The sequence below is a fragment of the Parastagonospora nodorum genome (assembly GCF_000146915.1).
Source record: "Parastagonospora nodorum SN15 chromosome Unknown scaffold_1, whole genome shotgun sequence".
NCBI classification, from domain to species: Eukaryota; Fungi; Ascomycota; class Dothideomycetes; order Pleosporales; family Phaeosphaeriaceae; genus Parastagonospora; species Parastagonospora nodorum.
In genome coordinates this window covers 467,489-491,736 of record NW_001884549.1, presented here as the reverse complement: position 1 = coordinate 491,736, position 24,248 = coordinate 467,489, and the positions used below count along the sequence as shown (strand labels likewise).

Sequence of the window (24,248 nt, the reverse complement as noted above, 5' to 3'; positions counted from 1 at the left end):
CACAACATGACCCTCCTTCGGATCCAGCGCACCGTTTCCAAATGAACACGGGCTGAAGAAAATCACTAACATCCACCAGCTACAGCTGCAGCTGCCATGACCAAGCCTGTATCGCCTGCATGTCCGGATCCCCACACCGGTTGTGCAACTCCATGCCTGCAGCTGCAGGGTCGGCGATCACAAGGTGCTTATTAAACCTTGCTCCAGCCTAAACGCTTATCACGACCCTGATTTGGACCCCAGTACTCGCGACTCTCGGTATACTCGCCACGCTCGACACCCTGCTTGAACAAACCACGGATCTTGTTGGTGCGCTCTGCATCACGAGGCCTGAGGCTGAATTTGAATGGGATCGGCTTCGCAATGAGGAGGATGGAGTAATCAAGAGTGGGATCTGACGGCTTTTGCGTTATGTCGCCCCATTCCAGGGGTTTGTATGCGGGCTCGGTCTTCTTGGCTGTCATCGTCTTTGTTGTCGCATCTTCGCTGATGGATACGCCTGTGTTGAGTTCTTCGTTCGAAATGGAGGCCTTCTCATTCAGGCCGATTCCGTCGAACTTGCTTGGCTGCGTCCAATCTGGTGCCAAAACATCGTCTGGCTTTTGTGAAATGTTGAACATCCATGCGATCGATCCAATACCGATCAAAAGGTCTTCATCTGTGACTGTTTGTCCTTGACACGTTCTTCTCCCATAGCCGAATTGTGTCGAGTTGATGATGGTAGGGAATTGCGTGAGAGGCTCTTGGTAAGTTGGGTATTCAGGCTCGACCCAACGAAGCGGGTTAAATGTTTCGGGGTCAGGGAACATATCAGGATCCCTTGAGATAGCCCTGGAGGACAATGTTAGCAGTAGTATCTCGTTGGTGGAGATGAAAACTCACCACTCGAGTGGATGTATCGTGCTACCCTTCGGGATATGATAGCCGTTGTACTCGTCGTCTTGAATCAGATAATGAGGGATGCCTGTCGGAACTGGAGGGCGCCACCGGAAGCACTCGCGGATGACTGCTCTCAGGAATGGCAGATTTGGTCTATCTTCAGATACAGGCGGTCGGTCTCCGCAAACACGATCCAACTCTTCGTGTAGCATTGGTAGGAATTGCGGATAGTGGGCCATAGCCAAACAGAATGTTTGCATAGGCGCCGCAATGGTAAGGGCACCAGCAATACCGTGCATGCCAACAGCATATGCACCTTCCATGTCCGACTTGAATCCCCACTTACTCCGGCCATCGAGAAAAATCTTCATCCAAGATGGAGATGCTGTCTTTTCATTAATTTCTTTCTGCACTTGCGACTGCATGGACTGAAACCATGTTCGTTCTGTGATTGCACGTCTCCTCTCCCATGCCTTGGCCGGCGACAACCAGTCAGGAAGCGCCATGAGGAAAGGTAGCTTGTTTGGTAACGCACCAGTGGGCGACACGCCGATGAGCAGCTCCCGAGCACGTTGCTTCAGCTCATCGCTGGCCTCACTGTGGCCCCAAGCTAAACGGCAAGTAATACGGGAGATGTACGACTCGAGCACGTGGTTGTAGCGATCCGGCTCGTCCAGCAACTCGACAAGCATGCGCTTTGCCTCCATCTCGGGGTACCTATGGAACAAAGCTTTCTCGGACTCTCGCATGATGATATTGGCAAACTTTCTTTGCCGTGTATGACCATCTAGATATGTCAGCAAGATCACATCAAGGGCTGGGAGCTTTTTCTTACCATTTCTACTGAGAAGTGGGAGGTATTGTGCACTTGTGCGGTTGTCGTCTATTAGGGCGGGAATATGTGGTCGATCAGAGTATATAGCGGCCTTCTTGGACAAAAGGTCTTTGGCTATTTCATCCGAGGAGATCCAAACGTGGTTATGTCCGGCCAAGTTGACCTGGTAGATGGGACCATATTCTTTACCCCAATCGGCGAATTTGATGAAGCCGTTCTTCTCAGGCACTTCAGGGATAGAGCCAATTATCGGATAGCCTAAGACAAGATACGTCAGTATTTATTGCGGAAAGCAATGCTACCAATGACTGAAAGCACCATACCCTTGGGACCTGGTAGAGGTTTGAGCCCTGTTGGAATTCTATGACGACGAGATGAGTCGCGGTACCTGTATAGTGCATATACAGCCAGGAACACGGCCACTAGTAATAAAAGAGGAACGGCCATAACGGCGAGGCGGGATTATGAGTATGTACAGGCGTGGAGTACAACAGCTACCTGAGCATTGGAAATGTCACAGGTGTCCAAAATTCTCTGTGGAAATTGTGGGTGTCTCGCATGCTACATATATGATCCGCGAGAATCAGAATGTCACAGCAAAGACGTACGTGTATGGTCAGCCCGTATCAACACTCCTGAGGCATGTGCTGTGCAAAGAGTTTCGCCTACAATACCCCGTCCCCGTGCTTAGCCGCCTAGTGATGCGTGTCAGAACCATAGAAGTGGATAAAACTTCTGACAATCCGTTAAGCGATGGCGTATGCGTTTCGCTCGCTCCGTGGATCCCTGGAGTCATGGTTTGTTTCCGTTTGGCTGATCTGAACGAATCGCTAGATCGGGATCACGACCACAGTACTCATGTACCAAATCTATCATGCAGCTGCTGCATATGGGGTTAATCAGGGGTAAGCAGGGACATGCACATAGACGGTCATTGCAGCTGCCGTAACTCAAGCTGTGCAGCATCCTCAATGGCTGACGCATGACGAAAGTCCTCGGGGCTGAAGCTCCCGAATGCAGACAAGCTGTTCAATGGACACAGAGCAATGATTGTAGCGAAAGATGACAAGCCGCTGACGACGATAATTGATACTCATACCGCAGTAAGACGCCGGGAGAAATGCTTCATCCCCGACCCTTCGCAAGAGACCCAAAGAAGCGCTTCTTCTCGTCGCTTGGATGCTACCCCGGAAAAGCGGCAAAGAGGAAGGCCTGTTTGTCAGATGGTATTTGATGAAGGAGAGCCGTCAGGGTGAAGATCAATTCAATGGTGATGGTGTGGTTGTCGGCGTGAGACCCCTTCTCACTAATCTATTTCGAGCGCCTGCATGCGCTAAATCCGGTTAGCAGCAGCCACGCTCGAAACGTCGATCGTGCCTGATTCGCAGAAATCCCTTGACCTGCCGTCTCAAGCGAGGATTATATGACGGTGGAGAGCCGGCCAACTGTCCGACATCTCAGGCCAAACACCGTTCTCGTGTCATTCCTCTCATCCGTCCATCCGTCTTGTTTCATTTGCAGGGTTGCGTCACTGCTCTCGCCGAACCGCTTTTAGCTCAGTCGTGCTTTCGTGCTGCCATGCAGCGCCATCGCGTACGGCAGTGACATCGGTGCTTGTAAGCTCCTTGATGCCGACCTTGCGAGACACGAGAAGCGCGTGGGATGCTGAGGTGATCTCGTAAACTGCAGTGCGGAAACTTGGGCAAGCTGCTCGGCTTACGCTGCGTATAGGAATGCGGTGTTCAGATCTCGGTGCGCGACGGATGAAACGCGATGCCAGCTATTCTTGGACGAACTAAAGCTTCAAACACGATCCACCATTGTTTGCGACGTCAATAGATCGTCCTCTTCAAACAAAAGTTCTGGAACTTGGGGTTGGTTGTTACGTAGCCTCGATCTTCTTCCATCTCAGCTTGCCGCGTCGTCAAGGTCTGTATCCATCTTCGCAGGGTCCAAGTCTGCAGCGAAATCCGCAGAGCAACCAGTGATCAGCAGCCATGCTTCGTCGGCTGACACTCTCTCCCGCTATTCTCGCGGGCGATTCAAGGTATATCGATATTGTTGGCTCTTATCGGTGTAGACATTGGCTCGTTGCGATAGGAACAAATTGTTAAGGTTACAATGTCCCAGCTACCAACTCAACATTTTAATAAGCCCCGATGGTAGAAAGCATTCCAGACGAAGTCATGTTAACTACCTCAACCGTGCTCATATTCAGGCTGATATTCGTAAGGCTTGACAGATAATCAATGCGTTGTCACTCCTTCCTTCGAACTCGCATACCATCGGGGCTTAAAGCATACAGACTTAGCAGGCAGACTTTCTATTTATGTGAGCATGTCTCTTGATTGGGTGTATCATCTTCCGACCAGGAAAGCCAGATCACTACCCCGACACACCACTCACGATTGCACTACCCTCATGCTTGTCATGCTGAGGAACTCGTGCTAGGAAATATCTGCATCGTTACCTAGCTCCCACAGCCAGACCTGGCGAGATTCTCCGCCAGTGGAAGGTCTTATGCACGCTGAGCCGATTAGGCAGTCACAGCATATGCAACACTGTTCTACAGCACCACATCATATCTGGGTTACAGCTGCTCACCTGTGACATTATACTAATATTCATTTGAAAGCGCCTCTCGCAGGCTTCGCCACTCCTGGCTCGTTTTTGCTGTGGAAACTCTTACATCGCCGTATCAATAGCTTAGCATCGGAATATGTTAAGCTAGAGTTGCGAGGATGCGGCCAGGGATCGTCAAAGTATGTCTTGACGAGCTCACAAATCAACCCCATGGGGCTATTGCAATCTTTCGTACGGTATGCCTGATGTGCTGTCACCAACATCTGTCCTTGTGGTTCAACCCACATATTAATATTCACGTAGTCTTGTTGGACTGGACTGCAGCGCATCAGGAGCGCTCATAAAACCGTGCATCCTCACCAGGTCTAACATCTGTGATCAGTGGGCTATTAAAATGGAGGATTTCGCAGCGTCTCGGAGCAACTTAGGCAGAATTATACTGCGTTGAAAGCTATCAAATTATGCTTTACTCTTCTGAATAGCTCCCTAGAATACAGTAAAGTGTTCCAGGCTGCTGCATACAAGGGCGCACTCGGGATTCGACCGGTGTTCGGAGTTGTACCAGCGCCGGCTGAACCTTAGGAGAGACATGCCAGCGCAGCAGCACCTAGTACTATTAAAGTATCGTGTCACTAGGGCAGGAACATGGAGACCCAGTTCATATAATACAGGACATAGACCTGGCTTTGAGTCACGTCGCACCGACCGCGTTGCCCACCATCATGTCAAAATCAACGACTAGTCACTCAGTACCCACTGCGGTAGCGGCCCATATCGATTCTGACAATTCTAGAACGACGGTTACAGAAGTATTGAAGGAAGCTACCAGGCGATTTGCGGAAAGGAATACAAAGAGCCTGGCATTGCATGAAGAGGCAGCGAAGAGTTTGCCAGGTGGCAACACCCGAAGCTTGCTGCATACTCCACCTTTCCCGATCTTCCTCAAAAGTGGAAAAGATTATCATGTCACTTCGGAAGATGGCGAAACCTATGTTGATTTGGTTGGAGAAATGACGGCGGGGCTTTACGGGCATTCGCAGTCACTCATTCAAGAGACTCTCATATCGACTATTCAGGAAGTCGGTCTGAACCTGGGCGGCACGACCACCTTGGAAACTCAGCATGCTGCGTTGATATGCTCGCGATACCAGCTCGATCGTGTGCGCTTCACGAACTCTGGCACAGAAGCAAATCTTCACGCGATACAAGGTGCGAGACGATACACAGGCAAACGTAAAGTCGTTGTCTTCACAGGCGGGTATCACGGCGGGTGTTTCACGTTCTCTGCAGACAAGCCAACGGAGGATTGCATAGACAAAGAAGACTGGATCATCGCCGAATTTAACGATGTCGCAGATACCAGAAAGAAGATCGAGGAGTCCGATGACGTGGCTGCAGTCTTAGTGGAAGGTATGCAAGGTCGTGGTCCATGTATTGTAGGCACACATGAGTTTTTACAGCAAGTGCAAGATTCGGCCAGGAAAGTGGGCGCGGTATTCATACTCGACGAAGTTCAGACCAGTCGACGTGCACCCGGGGGACTTCAAGAGTTCGAAGGCCTGGAGCCAGACATGACCACTCTTGGCAAGTTTCTCGGTGGTGGCATTACCTTTGGTGCTTTTGGCGGGCGCAAAGATGTTATGCGCGTGTATGATCCGCGAGAGTCGAAAGCCCTTGGACATTCTGGCACTTTCAACAATAACACGCTCGGTATGGCTGCCGGATATGTTGGACTGTCGAAGATCTACACGCCAGAAGTCTGCCGCGAGTTCAACACGATAGGTGGTAAGCTTCGACAAAAGCTTGAAGACCTTAGCCAAGGTACGCGTATGACCATCACGGGGTTGGGGACTATTATGGGCATACACTTCCTGAAGGACGGAAAGAAAGATCTCAAGAGCTTCAGGGACCGGCAAGAGGATGAAGATTTGAGAAGACTATTCTGGTTCGAGATCATGAAAGATGGGTTCTGGATGACCGAGAGAGGAAGCATCGCCGTCATTTTGGGCACACCCTGGGAGGCGTTGGAGCGGTTTGTTAACTGCGTGAAAGCATTCCTTGAGAGACATGAGGCGATTATGAGGCTTTAGTTTTATCATCTAGAAAACTTCGAGCAACTCCACGATGATACTCTATGCGGCCATTCGACCATTAGTTTCAATTTGTAGCTATCTTAATGCAGCGGGTATATCAACGGAGCAAAGCCAAAGTGCAAGCAGCAGAATCCATCCTCCAAGAGTCCAAACATTAAGTCGCAAAATATCCCGAGTCAAACACAAAAGTCTATGTAGGAGAAAAGACAAAGCGACAATCTGTTACGAAAGCGAAACAGCGCCAGAGGAAAATAAACCATGGATACCAGCAAAGAACTTCCAAAATATCTTAGATCCGGCGCCATCCTCGCAAAGGCGTCCACTCCTCTGTCTTCGTCCTCTTAATCTTGCGATACCTTGTCACTTTCTCATCATCACTCTCCCTCGCCTCCTCCCTCTCGCCCCAAAACCCGCCATCACCCCAGAAGCTGTCCCTCCGCCCGACAACCTCCCGCGATCTCGACCGCGAGCGAGACCTCTCGCGCGTCTCCCAGCCTTCATCAATCCACTTCTCCTTGCGGCGGAACATGTCGCCGGGCCAAGCATGAACTTCGTGGTGTTGATGGTGCGAAGAATATGGTCGGGGGCGAGACAAGGTCGCTGCAACTTTGAGGCGGAAGTCGTGTTCTTCAGCGTTGGGGGCTTCATCACGGTGTCTGTGGGAGCGTACACGCTCGTAGGTCTTATCTTCATCGCGCTCTTTGCTTTTGTTCCTGTCGCTCCAGATGTTGTAGCGCTCGAGTTGGGATGGTTGGTCGCGAATGGTGAGGGCACGAGACGGCTTCACTGGCCGGTGGCTTGCGGAGTATGGGTAGTCGTCGTGGCCATCGTCTTCGTCATCCGTAAGAGTGATGAAGCGAGACCGCTTGGTGTCGCGACGGATGATGGAGCGTCGTGGTGGAGAAGGAGAGCGCTCTCGTGTGCGCATGTGGGAGAGGTGAAGGTAAGACATGGTGTCAGAAGCTCTCAAAGGCGTGTCAAGTTCCTTAAGAGTGTGATAATATTCCAAAGTGAATGCGACTTGTATTGATGAGATGGTGCTTCAGTGTTAGAAACTTACAGGACTTTATACTGGTAGCAATGAAAGAACGAGCAAACTGTGCAAGTCCTTCATAGGTCACATATATAATCAGTCACAAAATGTTTCACTTGCCTACAAACTCCCAGAAAATCAATGTCATCCACCATACCACCATTTGGCACTGCCGCGTGAGCACATCCCTGCCTTAGCACTGCCTCAGGTGGCTGGTGAATTTTTCGATGCTTTGATTGGCTGGTCGTTGCGTAAACCGCCCGATTAAGTCGCACGCCTGAAAAGCCTCTGAGGCTTAAAACACCCACCTCTTGTGCAGGTGACGTATTACGCTCGTGGTGTATGACTGGAAGGCCGTGCAAGCTGGTGTTCGCATGTTCGCCACTAAGCGCGGCGATGTTCAGGGCGCCGTCAGACGGGTACCTGACAGTCACCTGGTAGCCGGTAAGCTGTTGCCTATAGGAAGGCGAATCCGCGATGCAACACGAACACGCGTCCAATTTTGCTACAGAGCCGCATACAGAAATGATTAGTCAGGGCAGATACTACTCTGTAAAGTCACTCCAAGGCATGAAGCGAGAAGAGGTTGGTAACTGTAGAGTTCGCTCATATTGCGTAGGTATAATAGATACATGGGGCTCACTGAGCATATACAAGAAGGTAAAAACACCGTTCGCTGACTGAGAAGAGGAAAAAAAGGTCATCTCAGGCTCGTCTCCTTTTTATCGTGCCATATCAAAGATAATAGTGATACAGAATGGCGTGTTTACAAGCCAATGAAGTTGGCGATGTCGCGGGCATGGCGGCGGACAAACATGCCACACTTTGAGGGGTCAGCGCTGGCCTGCGCAGCTGGTACCTCAGCAGGCTTGGAGGGAACATCGCCGGTGGGGTAGTCGTCAGTGGGGTAGTCGTCAGTGGGGTAGTCGTCAGTGGGGTAGTCGTCAGTGGGGTAGTCGTCGTCGGAGGGAGGTGCAGGTGCAGGTGCGGGTGCAGAAGGAGCCGGTGCAGAAGGAGCCGGTGCAGAAGGCGCCGGTGCAGAAGGAGCAGGCGCTGAAGGAGCAGGTGCTGAAGCGGCTGGCTTGGAGGGAACCGGTGCAGACGAAGGAGAAGACTCGGTAGGAGGGGTAGTAGAAGTACCAGGAGTGAAGACAGCAGGACCAGGACCCTTAGCAGGGTAGTCCTTCTTGCCGGACCAGACGCTGAAGTTTACCTCAGGGTCGGTTGACTTGTAGATTCCAGGAATCAACACGCCCTTCGGGAGCGTACCAGATCCACCGGAAACAGTGACCTGAGCACATCCGTAGTAGAACTCAGCCTGGCGGTCATGGGCGCCGTGGAGGCCAATGTGCTCAGAGCGGATGAGGTAGTCACCGTCAGGGATTCCCTGCGGGATCTTGAAGGAGATGCGGTCCTTGGCCCAAGTGCACCAAGCATCTTTCTTGATGTCGCCAGCTGGGTTGCAGATAGTCTCCTGATGGATCTTGAACCACTCACCGGAGCCGTCGTAGGCACCAGCAGTGGTAGGGGCCTTTGACATGTAGACCTGGCCAGGGCCAGGGTGTTCCATCTTTGCCTTCACACCAAGGATCATGTCGAGGGAGTCTCCAGGCTTCACCTTAGCAGTGCCCTTCGCTCCCTTGTTGGTAGCTCCAACATTGCACCTGAAGTCGATACTGTCAGGGGTGGTATTATCGAAGGAGTTTATCCATTTGGTAGGCATGTAGCTTATCGGTCGGGTGTTTGACCGGACGAAATCAGATGAAGCCACGCCGTTAACAGCAAGCGATTCGAAGAAGTAATGGGCAGAAGCCATGGGCATCATGCCCGCAAGGAGAGCGACGGTGGTGGTAGAGTAGAGCATCTTGATGAGGGATTGTTGGAGTTGTGGAAAACGAAGGTGTTTCTAAGCAAGGTTGATTCGAGCGAATGACTGGAATGAATGTAAAAGAATGACAGACCAAGCTGTAGAAAGGTTGAAGCGAAAGTGAACTGATGCAGTGATGGTCTCTCCGTGGTCGCGATGCTCTTTCTACTTATACCTTTGGTACCAACCGCTACTTCGGCCATCCTCAGTGTTGCCAAACGGCCAAGACGCCACACAGCGTCTAGCTCTGCTGTTGCACTGTTTTGAAACAGGTCCTCGATTGTTTGATTCCCCATCGTATCCTTGGTGGTCTCGAATGAGATTGCGCGGGACGAAGCGAGGTCCACGCCTCAGACATCCTGGGCTGCTGATACCCAAGTACCGAGCGCCTGGTCGCATGGTGTCATTGACCCTACCATCATACGGGTGCCTCGACCTTGCCGCTTCGACTGATCCGGTAATGTTCCTGTGGTTGGTGGATTATGGTACTCTATAGGCGACAATGGGCTGTTATGCATCGCGGAATCAGATCTTGGCACCCGATTCTGGCAATCCCACCGTGTTCAAGGACCCGCTGAGATCTCGGCCTCCGTTGCATCCCATTGGGGGTTGTTTGACATGCTATGTGCCTATTCCACATGTGGGTAGGCCGTGTTGTTGCTAGCTGGTGCTGTTCTGGCGCGGGACAATTCTGGCGGGAAAACTGTCAAACACTAGTTCCCGAGGTCTGCCAACTCCACATCAATCCCATGCTCACTGCCAAGAGGCGTGTCTCGAGCGTCTCGCTGCCTCAGAACACGGAACGGAGGTCTTGGCTTATGAAGCTCAATGCTGTCGAGATGGGTACGATGGCTTTCGCCTCCTTCGCTACCTAGACAAAAGTCCCGCTCCCAACCAGGACTTATCTGTGGAGACCTCCAAGTTTCAGAACAGCAGGACCGCATCAATTGCTAGCCCGAGGAACGCTCAGAAGTCAGACTGACATGACAAGACATCATAGTTCCCATTAAGCATGGGCCTTCGGCAGATGCAGATGCGATGGAGAGATTCAGCGAGACAGACCTCAGAGTATAGTCCGTGACTGTTTTCGAAGGATCGAGAGCGAACATCAAGTTTGCCAAGCTCATCCCCTTCGTGTTGGTAGTAGCGCAGACGTGGATACGATAGAGCTACCCACAGCTGTGGAACCCAGTCCGGTCGTATGTGGTCTCAGTTAATGCACCGTTTGCATGGGAATGTGAATATCATCATGCAGCCGATCAGCTCATCCGATCGAGCAGCATTACGCGAAGAAGTATCAGATCCAGAAGTGGGACTTTTACATCAAAGAGATTCCACGGTCACGTCTGCCATCGAAAGTGCCAGCCTAACAGCCCATCAAGTCCTGTTCATTACCTGAACCTAAGCGCGCAGACATCAAGCACAACTTCCGGTATGCAGCGCTCCTGGATTTCAGCGGCATAAATGTTTCAGCGGCAGTAAACCGGCAAGTGGAGTCAGAGTCAAAAAAAGCCCCCAGCGCTATTTCGAAACATCATCACGCCAATAGGGCGCGACCATCTGCGTAACGGCGCACGTCGATGCTCGGAGAGCGGCAAGAAACATGATCATAGTTGCAAGTGCATCGAGAAAGATTTACAATACGAAGCAATGATTCCTACGGGGTATTCTTTTCCTTCACTGCCCAGGTGGAAAAGCGCCGCGATAGCTCCGCGTCCTATGCGACTCGGAAGGAGCGGCTGTTGGACTTTTTAGATTCTGTATAGAGCTGCTCCTGGGGTTCCTTGTGCATCGTATTCCGTAAGGCAATTAAGTACAGCAAGGGCGAAAAGCCTTCCCCGCGACCTCATCGGCATTGGAGGAAGCGAGCAGATGGAAGTGCATGCCGTTACAGTAGCAGCATAATCCCGGCCTGTCAACATCCATCTAGTTCGACCCATCTTTCCACTCTCGTCTCTACTCACAAAAAACGCGCCGAAGACGAACCTCTCGCACGCGTCTGATCAGCCCATCGACGCGCGGAGCAACTCAACAAGGGCCGGCATGACCGCTACACCGCACCGATGCACTTTCATTATCAGAATACATGGCCCCTGTATTGCAACGGCACTGCAAACTAGCAGCAGAATCAAGAGTTGCGTACCTCGTGATGGCATCATCCACCTCGCCTGATCGACTTGCCAAACACGTCGTGGAATACCATCCACCATTCCACCAAGGCATTTGCTCCCGCCACCCACCTCCGTCTACCAGTGTACTTTCGTCCAATTCACACACTCCCCAAGACGTACCCACAAATCCCACTCCGCCGCACTATGCACCTTCTCGTACGACAACACTCATCTGCAATCCCTCCCTTCCCCTCCCCTCCTCCCAACCACGCCCACCCATACATGGACCCCCATGTACTCTACCCTCCCCTCCCCTCCCTTTCCCCGCAAACCACATCACACTCTACCCATCAGCCAGGGACTACACACTAGATTTCATTTCCCACATCGCTTGCCCCCGCGGTCTTGGTAATCTATACCTGAAACGCTCTTCCAAGACTTTGCAAAAGCAGGAAAATCTCCGGTTGGTATTAGATTGAGGTTTACTTTTTTATGCGCTGCGCGAGCGGCGGACGAAACGTAGAGCTAGGTAACTGTTGTTGGCATGTTGGTATGTTGGTGGTGGCCCTCGAACGTCGTCGATGCGAGAGATTGATTTTTTTTCCTTTCGCATAGGTGCATCAAGCATTCGTCCCACGCAAAACAATCATGGACGATATTAATGTTTATTGGAAATTACGCGCCCGATGCTGACGGACTGGTCTGGGAGAAAGACTATCGATAAAGTACCGTGGCTGCTCCCAAGATGCCTCTCGCGAGCAATTCTTTCCTGCAAAGTCCTCATCTCCCGCCCCGTTCATTATCCAGCAGCAGTCCCATCAATGCGTTTCCTGCAGCTCAGTTTAGATAGTGGAGCTCCGACCTCGAAAAAGAGAAAAAGAGAAAGTGTTTGCCCAACGAACGCCAGCGCAAAAGAACGGACCACTGATCTGCCTCGACGGTCAACCAAGGAAGTTCTGCGTTTGTTGTTGCTGTCCCGGCCGTGGGAAGATGTTTGTGGTTGGGACTTGGTTCAGATCCATCCCTCCAATAGTTCCTTGTCCAGTGCTTTGCCACCCTTGGCCCGTTTGCTGGTTTACAAACGCGCTCTGCCGGAAGGGGTTTGTGCTTCCAGTCGCGTTGACAGTCAAACCACCTTGTGACGATGTAGCGCTCTGAGGCGAAGGCTGCCTTGCGAAAGGGTTTGTACCTGTGGCCATGGGCTGCATGGGCTGCATAGGCTGTAATTGCGAAGGCTGTTGCATTGGCGCAAAAGGTGATGGTTGAGCATTAGGCTGAGCGAAAGGTGAAGAGTTGACGGGCGATTGTGATGGTGCAAACCCAGTGTTGGGCTTCGCGAATGGGTTAGTTGATTGCCTGTTCAATGAACTGGCACCAGTCGAGCTGTTCAAAAGATTGGTTTCGGCAGCGCCAGTTAGACTGGGTAGCATAGACTGGCGGAAGGGGTTCGTGGAAGTTTGTTGGGGCTGTAGTGGCTCAGCGATTGTGGGTATTTGCATGTGCTGCTGCACTTGTTGCTGTGAAAAGTCGGGCATGCCGCTCTGAGGTATCGGAGCCAGCGTATTTTGCGGACTGAAGGGCTGCGGTGTATATCCGCCAAAGCCAGCTCCAGTAAATTGTGTTTGGATGGGTTGTGGCGGCATCTGCATTTGTGGCGCTTGCGGTTGTTGCTGCATTTGGAAAGGGTTCGTCCCTTGGCCACCTGTAGGGCTGAAAGGTTGCTGCTGTTGTTGGAAGCCCATGTTAGCAGTCTGCTGGGGCACTTGGAAGCCCTGTTGTTGAAGACCAGTTTGTTGCGGATACTGCTGTTGCATCATGGGCTGAGTAGCCATGGTTTGCTGGTTGTCTTCGATGGACGCAAATAGATCAATCAAGGGCGCATTTGCATTTGGCGGCGGTTGCGCTGGTGCTGGCTGGCTTGCAGGCGTGGTCTGCGCCACAGGTTTCGATTCTTGTGGTCTGCTTCCTCCGTTTGTCGCCTTTCCGCCGTTCTTCTTCGCCTCCTTCTCCGCAAGGTACTGCCGGCGGTTGATCTCAAAGTCCTTGTCGTTCAAGTATTCTTCCAACGATGCCGCCAGACTAGTGGGTGCGTGCTTGATTTTCGGTATTTCCAACCTTGTCGAATGCTCATGCGATCGGGCCAAACTGAGGTATTGCACCACAGCGTCTGTCTGTTTTACGAATATCCGGTAGATTTGGAGGGCGCGAGTCGCATCGGGCTTCGAAAGTTCGAAGTAGCGCTCTAAGCACAGGATCAGTACCGGGGCGCTTGCAAGCGGGGGGCCTACTCACCCAGAATATTGATGGTGCCCTCGTTTGACACATGGAACAGCACCAGCAGATCCATGGTAAGCAGTCGGAAAGCCGTCAGGGTAATTTCGTTCTCGGGCTCATCATCGAAAGGCTGCATCACTCGGCGTCAGCGCTTGAAGTCTGCTTCATGCATGTCGGCTGTACCTGGCACCTGAGCAGATATCGGATCTGATCCTGGACGCTCTCTGCCTCGCGCAGGAGGCCTTTGTCGATGGTCAAGCGCTTGAGCCGCCCTTCTCCACCACGCACATAGTCCACCTTGGTCGTGCCATACTCGATTGCGCGCCTAAGCAGATAGTCCGAGTAGGTCTGGATGTTGTGGCCTTGGGTCTGGACTGTCGCACCGCATCAGCAGCCGACTCGGTGAATGAGGTGCATCATGACATACCCTGCGTGAAGGAATTGATTGCCAGTTTTCGCTGGGGGCTCTGCGACAGGTAGCGGAGCGTGACCTCGGGCTCGCCCTCCCGTATCATAAGATGCACAATGATCAAGCTCTTGAAGACAATGGTCCACGTCGAGTCGCGCAGGCGGTTGGTGAGGGCGCGAAATATCTCCGCGACGCCGGCTTCTCCCGCGTGCGTGGCGACCAAGATATGCTCGACGTATTTGGACTTTGGGGCGGCAAGCTACACGTGCGTGTCAGTCGGCCTGTCATGGACCCTTCCCAGAGTGTGCTGTGTAGCGTTGCGACGGGATCTGGAGAGGACAGCGCATGCCTACCTTGATCTTGGTGCCGCCTTTGACGCTCTTTTCGAATGAGCTCGCCATGTCTCCTTAAGGCTCTTTCTCGGGCAGTGCGCTGCGGAGGGGCGCTGCGGTTGGGTGTGGATGCCCCGGGGTGGTTGTTTCTGTGTAGCTGTTGCTGGAGCTTCGCGGCTTCTATCGCGGCATGGCGGTGAATAGCAATGAATAGGAGAGAGAGACGCTGTTCTGTTATCAATAGAGGTGAAGCTGTCGCGCAGAGGGCGGCAGGCCGGCACGTCGTCAATTAGCTGTAGATCCGGGCCGGAGAGGGTAATGAGGCGCAGAGTGGCAGTTGCGTATGATGATGATGCCCAGCGCGCCCACGCCAAACACCCCCTCCACGGCCCGAACATTCAAGGTGCAGGCTGCCAAACGAAACACCAAACATAAGCACATAAGCCCCCACCACCAACACCCGCCGTCTCCAACAAATCACGTGAACTAGACACGCACGCCATGGCAGGCTCACCTCCGCCCGAAGACAAGAAGAAGGCCGACGCCGAGGCACTCGCAAAGGAAAAGGCCGAGCAGGCGGCGCTGGCCGCTACAAATGGGACCAATGACCATCAGAGGATCCTCGACATCGACATCACCATTGGCATCGACGCCAAGTACAAGGGCAAGGACGCTCGACGTCAAGATTGGCAGGAACACGCTCAAGGTCGGCATCAAGGGCCAGGAGCCCTTCATTGATGTATGCGCCGCCATGCATGTGCAGCCGTGAACCTGACTGACGAGCTCACCTCACAGGGCGAACTCCCCCATGCCATCCGCGTCGACGACTCTACATGGACCCTCTCCCCCACCAACACGGGCAAAGACATTGAAATCCACCTGGACAAGCAGAACCAGCTGGAGTGGTGGGCGCATGTCATCACCTCGGCGCCCAAGATCGACACCAGCAAGATCCAGCCCGAGAACAGCAAGCTGGGAGATCTGGACGGCGAGACGCGGGGCATGGTCGAGAAGATGATGTTCGACCAGCGCCAGAAGGAGGCAGGCAAGCCCACCAGCGACGAGCAGAAGAAGCTGGACCTCTTGGAGAAGTTCAAGGCGCAGCATCCCGAGATGGACTTTTCCAATGTGAAGATGGAGTGAGCACAGGCGTGCACAGTGCGGTATATAACAAGATCAATGGAAAAGCGCATGTCGTGTCGCAGTGGGAAGCATAGACGAGCACGTGGACCGCCGTCTCCCAGCGCACTAGTGTCGCGCACCTGCCTCTGCCCACCGAGGATAAACACTGAGCGGCTGCCAGCTTGAACGAGGCAAGAGAGGCAGGAGAGACAGGAGAGGCCTGACGTAGGAAGATTCTCGAGCATCAGCCACTGTACTTTTGCTACTCCAATCCATCACTTCGTCCCTTCACCTTCGCTTCTGATGCGCCACATTCTTCCACGACAGCACTATCATTAATACCATCATGTCCACTCACGCTCATGCTCGGATCCGCCACACCGGGCCCGTCCGACCCCTCAATCGGCGAGAGAGGATCCAGGAGACATCAACAAACGGAAGACTGCTGCTCAAGTGGGGAAGAAATGAGAAGCTCAATGAAGTCGTCGTATGGGCAAGCCAAGTTGCCAATTCTTCTCCTTCAAGCGACACACCCTCTCTCCAAATGTTACCGGACCGTCAATCAAAGCAGCTTGGCACAGGCTTGGATGCATCTGATAGGGGTCTTCTCCCCAAGAGCGATGAGTACACCGTTAAGGAACAGTCACACACGCCTTCCACCCAACCAGATGTCTGTATAGATTTTGTCACGCAAACAGCACCTAGCGATATCGACAGCCACGGTCCGCTCGGCGGTGCGCATGCTATAAGCGTTTTGTACTACTGGCACCGTATCGCCCCCTATACGCCCGAAGCACGGTCACTGGCCCTCCGTTTACGCTTGCTATTCCCCGTAACCCAACGCAGTTCTCATCTTGTGAGCTTGGGCATAAAGTGTGTCCGCGCCCTTTCTCCCGTTGCATGCATGTACTAAACCTCCCCTCTCAGGTACCCTGTCTTCCGCCTCATCGCCACTGGCCAAGACACACCCGAAAACCTCGCCACACTCCTCGGACCGGACTAGAAAGCCGCCATCGCAGAAGACTACACGGTGTGGAGGCTCGAAGCTCTTGTGAGCCCGTCACCACGAGTGCATGATCACCCAGCTTTCGGAGAGCGCAAGCAGCTGGACCAGTATCTGCCATATTGGAGACCGAGAGAAGGCACTGATATGGAGAAATACTATGCATTGCGGTACCGAGCGTTGGCGCCGGTGGCATGGAGGAACCATACAGCTATGAGGGTCATGTGGGGGAAGAAACCGTAGCGGCAGCGTTTGCTTGCTATAATCAGGGTTGCGGAGTAGGTACTTCACGTGACAATCTCGGAAGCATGATCTCTGTTGAAACTCTCATGTCGTGTTCGATATTGGGTGCCTTCCTTGCAAGCCTCCAGCCAAACGCACCTTCCGCATTCCCTCACCCCTTCTCAACTCTTTGCACACTCATCGCACCTACTCCGATGGACTCATGCCAAGCGAACAGATCCTCTTCCCACCTGCAAACAAGCTTCACTCACCATACATCAAGATCATTCATCACAACAACGATTCTTTACCGCATAGTATTGACTATCGCTATCATCTACCGCCACTGCTAGCATCATGGCACGCCAAAACAAAAACAACAAGAAGAAAAATCTGTCCGCCACCGTAGCATCGAGCGCACGCGAAAGTAACGTCGGAACAGAGCGAATCACACACGCACACGAGACCGAGTCCAAACAGGATGGATCGAATGGCAAAGGGCAGAACTCGACATTACGCAGATTGTCCGCGAGGGTGCATCGGAGGAAGAGATGGCTAGAACGGTATTTGAACCAGGGGAGATGATAGTCGCGGAAGCCAAGCACGCTGCTGGGCTCGGTGCGGCGATTGGGAAGAGGACGCTCACTGAGAAGAAGGGGAAACAGCGGGCAAATGTTACTGAGCAGACAGACGAACCCACTGTACCGACGGAAAGGAGTGAGGAGCCTCAGGCGGAGTCACTGCCGGAACAACGCAGTATATTGACTGGTTGTCCTCCAACCTCGAATGCCGGACCATCGATCGAACCCATAGCGTATCGAGTACCGCCTGTGAGAAGACCGCCCCCGAATATACGAGTGCGCTGCAAGTGGCCAGAGCAGGCCTGCAAGCCCCATTCCATCGCAGAAGTCCAGAAGATGATAAACAGGATCTATACCTACTCATCACAAATGAAGGGAGTGCAAAGCTGGGGCGCTCTCGAACCCGACAAGTGGCTACCAATGCTGCAGAGCATATGCACAGGCGCAGAGGAATATGCCGAAAACGAGACCGCAACTATGGAAGCTGACTTGAAGTTTTATCGGTCTCTGTTCCCGGCCGAACAGGCCGCCGCGTTGCGCTGGCCGATGAGGAAGAAAGGCCACCACCATCGACACCAGCTCCGAAATATACTAGTGAAGTAGGAGTTCTAGGCCGAGAACAACGAGCTCTTCAACACTGCTGATGAAGTTCGACGCATGAATCCGCAGATGGTGCCTTGTGCGTTCATTCTGCCCATATCAACCCTGAGTATGCACTGATTTTGCACGATGCTCGACAGACTTCGAAGGCGTCACCAAACAAAAAGGATCCGAAGTTAATACCCTTCGTTTCCTTATGGACAAGATGGCCAGCTGGTGTCGTGAGGTCACAGAAAACATGCCCGAGTTGTAGAACGACCGGCACCATTGCGGCGTCATTGTGGCGACGATAAATGATTCCATGAACGACGTATACCAGGCGATGGAGCGGAGCATGTTAAAGCTCGCGAAAACCTTTGGTTAGTTCAGCTACGCACGCTGTGCCGTTTCACTCGGAGTTAATCGAAGCAGAAAAAGCTGCGCATGAAGCCGCCAAATCGATGCCCGTACGTTCCACCCACGTGCCTGAAGTGCTAGCGAATACTACGCCTTCCTTTTCGATGCTATCCGTAATCCAGAAATTAGATACGGCGGGGTGTACATACACATCCTCCGAGTTCAATCATGCGTTTCTCAAGGTTCGCAGAAAGCTACGCGACGCGCCGGGATCAGCGCTGACGCCGCACCAAAAGATAGGCATCGTTAAATCAGATCACCATGCGATGCAGGAGACGGCGAAAGAGCTGAAGAATAGGCCGGGGTTGACAGAGGCAAACCCGGCAGCTGGACAGCAAGCATCTGTGAAGAAAGCTGCAGACGCTGTGGCCAAGGGGGGCTGAAAAGATCGCTGGAACAGATCAAGGAACTGAGGGAGTTGACGGATAAGTTAGCTTTATTAATCCGCTTTATGGATTTAAAATACATTTGATAGCACTACCAAGACTCTGTTACTTCACAACCCCAACCTCCGCCCTATCCGAACTCGATTCCGACCTCAACGACGCTCTCGCACTCGCCCTATCACCATCACCATCAAACCTTCTTCTCGCCCCATCTTCAACCGGCGTCGATAGCACACTCCCCTCTGCAACCGGCGCCTCAACCACAAACACGCCTTCCCCCTCCCCTCCATCCTCACCACCCAGCGATATCTGGCTGCCCCGCCGCCTGTGCTGCAGACTCGGCTGTCTCTGCCTCCTCTTGGGCAACGGCGGAGGCGCCACCACTGAATTCGATGAGCTTAAGCTAGCAGCCTCCGACTTGCGACGCGGGACTTGCCTCGAGTCGTCCGACGTGCTGCGCGCCATGTCTGTACCCTCAGGGAAATACGCAGCCTGAGGCGTAGCGTTGGCGGAGTGCAAGTGTTCTTTGCTGCGCTTTTCGTTGAGGCCTGTGTTGCTGACGGGTCTGCGCTTGGCGATGTTGGCAAAGGTCGAGGCAGCGGCGGGGATGGCCCATGTTTGGCGCTTTTCGGGGCGTGGGAGAGGTGTGCCCGGTGGTGGAAGGGGTTGACCTCGGCCCATGGGTTCGGTGTGGGATTTGGAGAATGCAGTGTGGAGTTCTGGGCGGGAAGGGGGTGTGTCTGGTGTAGGTTCGATGTCGATTTTGGGGCCTTCAGCAGTCATGGGCCGGACGTCTGTACTGGTGTTTCTTTGGTGGTTGGAATTGATGGCTCTGCGAGCTGTTTGGGCGTTTTGTTTTGATGTTAGCCAGTTTCTTGCGGCTGCCGTTGCGGTGTTGAGAGACTGATTGAATGTCGTCTTCTTTGCCGACGCGTGTGCACTGGTCGCGGCCGCGGCAGCTGCTGCAGCGGATGCGATATCTTCTGCGGTCAGCTCTCTCGATTTTGCCCGTGCGTGGAGATTGTCCATGGCTGCAGTTGCGCGTGAAGGAGAATCAGAAGCTTCCGCAGACAACGAAGGTAGCGAAGCATCTTCTTCAGATGTGCTTGCGAAAGCTGCTATTGAATTAGCCCTATCGGATTGAAAAGGCGACTTCATCGGCGAGTTGAGTGGAAGTGACCTGACGCTCGTCGGTGTTAAGCTCTCACGTTCGAGAAGTATTTCAGCGGATGCATTTGCCGAATCCAAATGCACTTGTGCAGCTGATGAGCTTGATCGCATTGGCCGTGGTCTGGCAGATGATGTTCGGAATTCGGCAGATGACGATGTGCCTGTCGTAGAGCTTTCTGAGTGGATGCTTGATGGTATTGATAAATGTGAAGCAGCGTCTGCCTTCTCGTCAAGCCTCTCGGCATCTATAGTCGCGTTTTCCAGAGCGATGTCGTCTTGATGTGCCTTCTGCGTATCCTGTTCTTTTTCTTTCATATCATCCTCCCAAATGCCTCCTCTTATGACTTGCGCGAGGGTGTCAGTAAACGGCATGTCGTCCCAATTGGGTAGAACTAGGGTTTCATTGACGACTTCTCGAATACGACTTTCGATCGCGCGGAGTATGACGCCGTACGTGATCTGCCGTGAGCTCACAATCGGCTCGGCTGACACTTCCATTCGCGGTGGGGTTTCAAACGTTATCCAGAGTCTGTTGCTAGGCGGAGGTTTGATTCTGATGAGCAAATGCCCCTCGAGCCGCTTGAGGATAGTGGCCAGTACGAGAGTAACCTCCCGCGCCTTGAAGCGAGCACCAAGATCTATTCGTGCAATGGCTGCAATTTCGATGCGAAAGTTGCCCTTGTAACTAATGTCTGCCTCCACAACAAGTTCGCCGTCGACTGTGAGCTCTTTCAGTTTCGGATTCGTGAGGAAGGGTGGCAGAGTGCCCATGTCGATAGATCGCAAGGTGACGCTACTGATGAGCGCTGGCTTAGGCACACGGGCGATCTTCTTCGTGATTTTGTTAGCAATAAAGTCTTTGACCTGCGAGGTCTTATAAAGCCCAAGAAATACTCTGCCTATCAAGGCATTGATCCATCGAGTGTGCAGGTTCTCTTCCGAAGCATGTAACTGCTGGACCAGTTTTACGAGGTCCGGAGTATCGAACTTGAGGGGAGTCGGGTGGGTACCACGATCTGTGTGGTCAGGGTGGTGATCCTGGGCTTGCAGCATAGCGTGATAGAAGTCTTCCTTCTCCGAGCAGTTGTCGGAGAAGAGGTAGAAGGACTTGGTCTCATCGGCAATGTCGCCCTCATGGTCTTGAACCAGTCGAATGCCTGTAAATGTAAGTATTACAGCTTCAGTTGAATGCGCAACACAGTGTGAGCGTACAGTTTCGCTTGATCCACAGTTCTCCCTCAGGTATCTTTTCTCCCCCAGCGTATACATCGGTACGGTAGTGGGCGAGGGAAATGACGTGGCGGACTTCGATCTGGTCTTCGTTGTCGTAGAGCATGAGGTGGCCAAGTCTATTTTGTGTCAGAGTCTCTCTGGCTGCAGTGGAAGGGTTGGACAATACCGTAGCACTACATAGAAGACGTTTCGTGCTTTCTTGTTCCTGGCATTCGCTGCAGCATCAATAGAAGGGCTTGCAGCTTTGTTTCTGTCGAATATGCTCCTGTACATGGACTGATAAACACTGGGACTCTCCATTGATACAACTGCACCAGCGGGTGTGGTGCGGTCCGGGGGTTTGCCATTGACGCCGCCCGGAACATATTCGCGGCACACAGCAAAATAGCCAGCAAAGGTATCCGGCTCATCTGTCCGCCTCTTCAGCTTCTTCAGGATCTCCTCGTCCAGTCCCACTCCCAAACTGTTGTCGTTGCCATGCCTGCTGTGAGTCGAGCCATTGGACTGCCTCCGGTGGCCCGAAATGTCTCCAGTCTGTGGTTGCTCGAGGCCTTCATGCTTGACTTCTGCAGTGAACCAGAACCACGCCAGCGCGGCGACGGCCGGTAAGAGCGTCAGACCTCCTAGAAGATAGCCCCAAACAAATATCTTCAATAGAGTGCCATATCCCCAGTCCCCACTCATCTTGCCCTTATTGTATCGCTGTACTGATCATCCTTCACTCGCCCAATACTGTCCGTCCTCTATCTTATGCAACCGTGGGAGCGCGATCGTCGGCTAAGCGAATGTCGGGGAAGCGTGATGGTGACAAGTGAGACACAGCATCAACCGTGGCACCGCGTACACTTGGTCGAGCGACAAATGTCGTTATGGTCTCGGTGGGTAACTATGGAAAGTCTAGTGCTGAGCTCAGCTAGTGTTCGGCTTCTTGTTATTCCGAGAAGTGAATGAATGGCTGACTGTGTCGCGGTCATTCGACGCGTTGTAAGAGCAGGGCGGGGACGGAGATAACACGTGGGTAGCGGCGTGATCGACAAAACGGCCCGAGCTATGACGGCATCTTCGAGATCAGATTCACCAACACTCAACGACTGTCACACCAGCGACTTGTGACGCGTTCTAGACATGTTTGCGACTCACAGATCATGGCCAATTTGCATTTGTCCCGCGGCCGATTTGAGTTCAATGTTTCGTCATCTACATGTTTCGCGCCACGCGCAAGCAACTACAAGGAGTGTGTCACAGCCCAGCCCATTCATGACTTGCCAACTTCGTATTACTTCAGCCTCCCTTCCGCACCATTGAGTCCAACCTAATAGCCGTCGCCGTATCCTTCCTTGGTCGTGCAAGGCTTAGTCTCGCATGCCGTCTTTGTTTCGAAGTATAAAGATGTGATTGGCACCTTCGAGGTTTCCGTGTAAACGGCAGTGCTGGCTGTGCTAGTCACATGCGTTTTCTCGTAGTTCTTGACGGTCGTCGAATACTTGGTGTCGACAGAGCTGGAATCGGTGAGCAGAATCCACTGGGCCTCGAATGTGGACTTACGTGTACGGCACGGTCTTGAGCTCTGTCTTTGTCTTCACATCGCTCTGAACCTTGGTAGTGTAGATAGTGGTGGTGATGACGGAAACGGTCGAATAAGTCTTCGTTTCAACCTTGGTCTCATAGTCTGTGTAGGTCTGACATGCTGTCAGCTGATGCACGAACTGTACTGCAGTAATTCTCACCTTTGTGGAGTATCCCGTGCTTGTATACTCAACTGCAGTTGCAAAGGTCTCGGGGTACTCGGCAACGGTGGTGACAGGAATGGCGACAGTCTTCGTGGTTGTATAAGTAGTGGGCTTCTCGTAGACACTTGTCTTCGTTACAATCTCTGCGATACTGTCAATTGTGCACATAGCTTCCAGAGATGTTTGCCCTACCAGAAGAACAGGAAGTCACCTCAGCTGGATAGGTGTACGAAGGGGTTTCCTCAGAATGGTGAGTGTAGGATGGAGTCTCCTCAGAATGGTGAGTGTAGGATGGAGTCTCCTCGGAGTAGTGGTTGTAGGACGGTGTTTCCTCGGAATAATGAGTGTACGACGGGGTTTCCTCAGAATAATGGGTATATGACGGTTCCTCCTCAGAGTATTGGGTGTATGATGGTGTCTCCTTCTCAGAGCTCCTGTGGCCGGACCAATCACCTCCCGGTAGAGCTGCAGCAAAGGAGGCGAGAGCCGCGAGAGACACAAAAGCGTTGGTAAGAAGCATCTTGAGTGATTTTGTTGATAGCGAAAGACTGGATGTTGGGATAGCCAAATGTCAACGATTGTACTGGTGTGAATACTCAAGCTACCGATGTCGATAATCTTGTCAAGAGGACGGGATGGCTGTTGATTTTATAGCACACCACTTCCACCTCAAAGTGTGATGACATACTGGTGCCTCACGCTGGAAAGCTGACGCGGCATACAATGGATTGCTATCTGGCGCAGTCGATCTCCACTTCATCTCCAGGTACCCGGATATGTGGTCACTAGATCGTCTGCGAAGATACACTACTGAGCCAAGTAGGCAGTGCATGCAGATGGAGGTTCCTGAACATTATCCTAACATGACTTTGCATTTGAAGGTCGATAGTCATGACCTCAGAGGACTTCTTACAGAGGTGACGTAAAGCAACCATGCCATCGATCAAAGCCAGAAGAATGAGCCAGAAGTTGTCGCCATGCATAGTAACTGATAATTTCCCTCAGAGAGCAACATAGTCCCGTGGAACGATCGGCGGACTGATGTATCACATGTTAGTGCTCTAATTGTATCCATATCGTGAGCCGCACTAATTGACCGGAGAACCAGCATAACCATATTGCGAACGACTCTCTATGCACTGGAAATCTGTAGAAAAGGATAGTAGGAGTCGTGTCATCATGACTTTGCAGTCCACTCTTTGCGGAGCGGACTTGAGCATATGCACGTTGTAGTGTACCAGAACTTGTTGTGCACAATGATATCTGCAACAAACACAGTAGGCTGACTGAGTACATGCCTGCGAAACAAGCGTAGTTCTTCAGAGAGATTTGGGAAGACTGTTATTAGTTTTGATGATGATCACATCGAAAAATTGATGCTGATGGAGT

The 24,248-nt window shown here is 52.5% G+C and overlaps 12 protein-coding genes across 12 annotated transcripts; 5 read left to right on the top strand and 7 right to left on the bottom strand.

The window, feature by feature from the left end:
• Positions 1-191: 191 nt before the first annotated feature.
• Positions 192-1,628, bottom strand: SNOG_00214 (hypothetical protein; the record flags this gene model as incomplete). Its single annotated transcript, XM_001790855.1, has 2 exons — positions 192-831; positions 883-1,628. 2 exons carry the CDS (start codon positions 1,626-1,628, stop codon positions 192-194), a joined length of 1,386 nt encoding a protein of 461 aa, XP_001790907.1.
• A 3,679-nt stretch (positions 1,629-5,307) lies between these two features.
• SNOG_00213 (hypothetical protein) lies at positions 5,308-6,387 on the top strand (the record flags this gene model as incomplete). The annotated part of the gene is made up of 1 exon (XM_001790854.1): positions 5,308-6,387. One exon carries the CDS (start codon positions 5,308-5,310, stop codon positions 6,385-6,387), a length of 1,080 nt encoding a protein of 359 aa, XP_001790906.1.
• Positions 6,388-6,679: 292 nt separating this feature from the next.
• On the bottom strand, positions 6,680-7,342 carry SNOG_00212 (hypothetical protein; the record flags this gene model as incomplete). Its single annotated transcript, XM_001790853.1, has 1 exon — positions 6,680-7,342. One exon carries the CDS (start codon positions 7,340-7,342, stop codon positions 6,680-6,682), a length of 663 nt encoding a protein of 220 aa, XP_001790905.1.
• Positions 7,343-8,189: 847 nt separating this feature from the next.
• Positions 8,190-9,432, bottom strand: SNOG_00211 (hypothetical protein; the record flags this gene model as incomplete). The annotated part of the gene is made up of 1 exon (XM_001790852.1): positions 8,190-9,432. The coding sequence occupies exon 1, from the start codon at positions 9,285-9,287 to the stop codon at positions 8,190-8,192; it is 1,098 nt and encodes a 365-aa protein (XP_001790904.1). The 5' UTR covers positions 9,288-9,432.
• A 360-nt stretch (positions 9,433-9,792) lies between these two features.
• On the top strand, positions 9,793-10,165 carry SNOG_00210 (hypothetical protein; the record flags this gene model as incomplete). The annotated part of the gene is made up of 2 exons (XM_001790851.1): positions 9,793-9,934; positions 10,008-10,165. The coding sequence occupies 2 exons, from the start codon at positions 9,793-9,795 to the stop codon at positions 10,163-10,165; spliced, it is 300 nt and encodes a 99-aa protein (XP_001790903.1).
• A 2,177-nt stretch (positions 10,166-12,342) lies between these two features.
• SNOG_00209 (hypothetical protein) lies at positions 12,343-14,485 on the bottom strand (the record flags this gene model as incomplete). The annotated part of the gene is made up of 5 exons (XM_001790850.1): positions 12,343-13,643; positions 13,694-13,805; positions 13,859-14,049; positions 14,103-14,343; positions 14,438-14,485. 5 exons carry the CDS (start codon positions 14,483-14,485, stop codon positions 12,343-12,345), a joined length of 1,893 nt encoding a protein of 630 aa, XP_001790902.1.
• A 672-nt stretch (positions 14,486-15,157) lies between these two features.
• Positions 15,158-15,559, top strand: SNOG_00208 (hypothetical protein; the record flags this gene model as incomplete). The annotated part of the gene is made up of 1 exon (XM_001790849.1): positions 15,158-15,559. The coding sequence occupies one exon, from the start codon at positions 15,158-15,160 to the stop codon at positions 15,557-15,559; it is 402 nt and encodes a 133-aa protein (XP_001790901.1).
• A 325-nt stretch (positions 15,560-15,884) lies between these two features.
• On the top strand, positions 15,885-16,541 carry SNOG_00207 (hypothetical protein; the record flags this gene model as incomplete). Its single annotated transcript, XM_001790848.1, has 2 exons — positions 15,885-16,411; positions 16,466-16,541. The coding sequence occupies 2 exons, from the start codon at positions 15,885-15,887 to the stop codon at positions 16,539-16,541; spliced, it is 603 nt and encodes a 200-aa protein (XP_001790900.1).
• Positions 16,542-17,120: 579 nt separating this feature from the next.
• Positions 17,121-17,947, top strand: SNOG_00206 (hypothetical protein; the record flags this gene model as incomplete). Its single annotated transcript, XM_001790847.1, has 2 exons — positions 17,121-17,190; positions 17,244-17,947. The coding sequence occupies 2 exons, from the start codon at positions 17,121-17,123 to the stop codon at positions 17,945-17,947; spliced, it is 774 nt and encodes a 257-aa protein (XP_001790899.1).
• Positions 17,948-19,018: 1,071 nt separating this feature from the next.
• Positions 19,019-21,813, bottom strand: SNOG_00205 (hypothetical protein; the record flags this gene model as incomplete). The annotated part of the gene is given in 6 exon segments (XM_001790846.1): positions 19,019-19,109; positions 19,163-19,841; positions 19,981-20,114; positions 20,132-21,053; positions 21,109-21,245; positions 21,296-21,813. The coding sequence occupies 6 exon segments, from the start codon at positions 21,811-21,813 to the stop codon at positions 19,019-19,021; spliced, it is 2,481 nt and encodes an 826-aa protein (XP_001790898.1).
• Positions 21,814-21,877: 64 nt separating this feature from the next.
• SNOG_00204 (hypothetical protein) lies at positions 21,878-22,256 on the bottom strand (the record flags this gene model as incomplete). Its single annotated transcript, XM_001790845.1, has 2 exons — positions 21,878-22,015; positions 22,230-22,256. 2 exons carry the CDS (start codon positions 22,254-22,256, stop codon positions 21,878-21,880), a joined length of 165 nt encoding a protein of 54 aa, XP_001790897.1.
• A 185-nt stretch (positions 22,257-22,441) lies between these two features.
• Positions 22,442-23,379, bottom strand: SNOG_00203 (hypothetical protein; the record flags this gene model as incomplete). The annotated part of the gene is made up of 3 exons (XM_001790844.1): positions 22,442-22,628; positions 22,675-23,010; positions 23,243-23,379. The coding sequence occupies 3 exons, from the start codon at positions 23,377-23,379 to the stop codon at positions 22,442-22,444; spliced, it is 660 nt and encodes a 219-aa protein (XP_001790896.1).
• Positions 23,380-24,248: the final 869 nt, after the last annotated feature.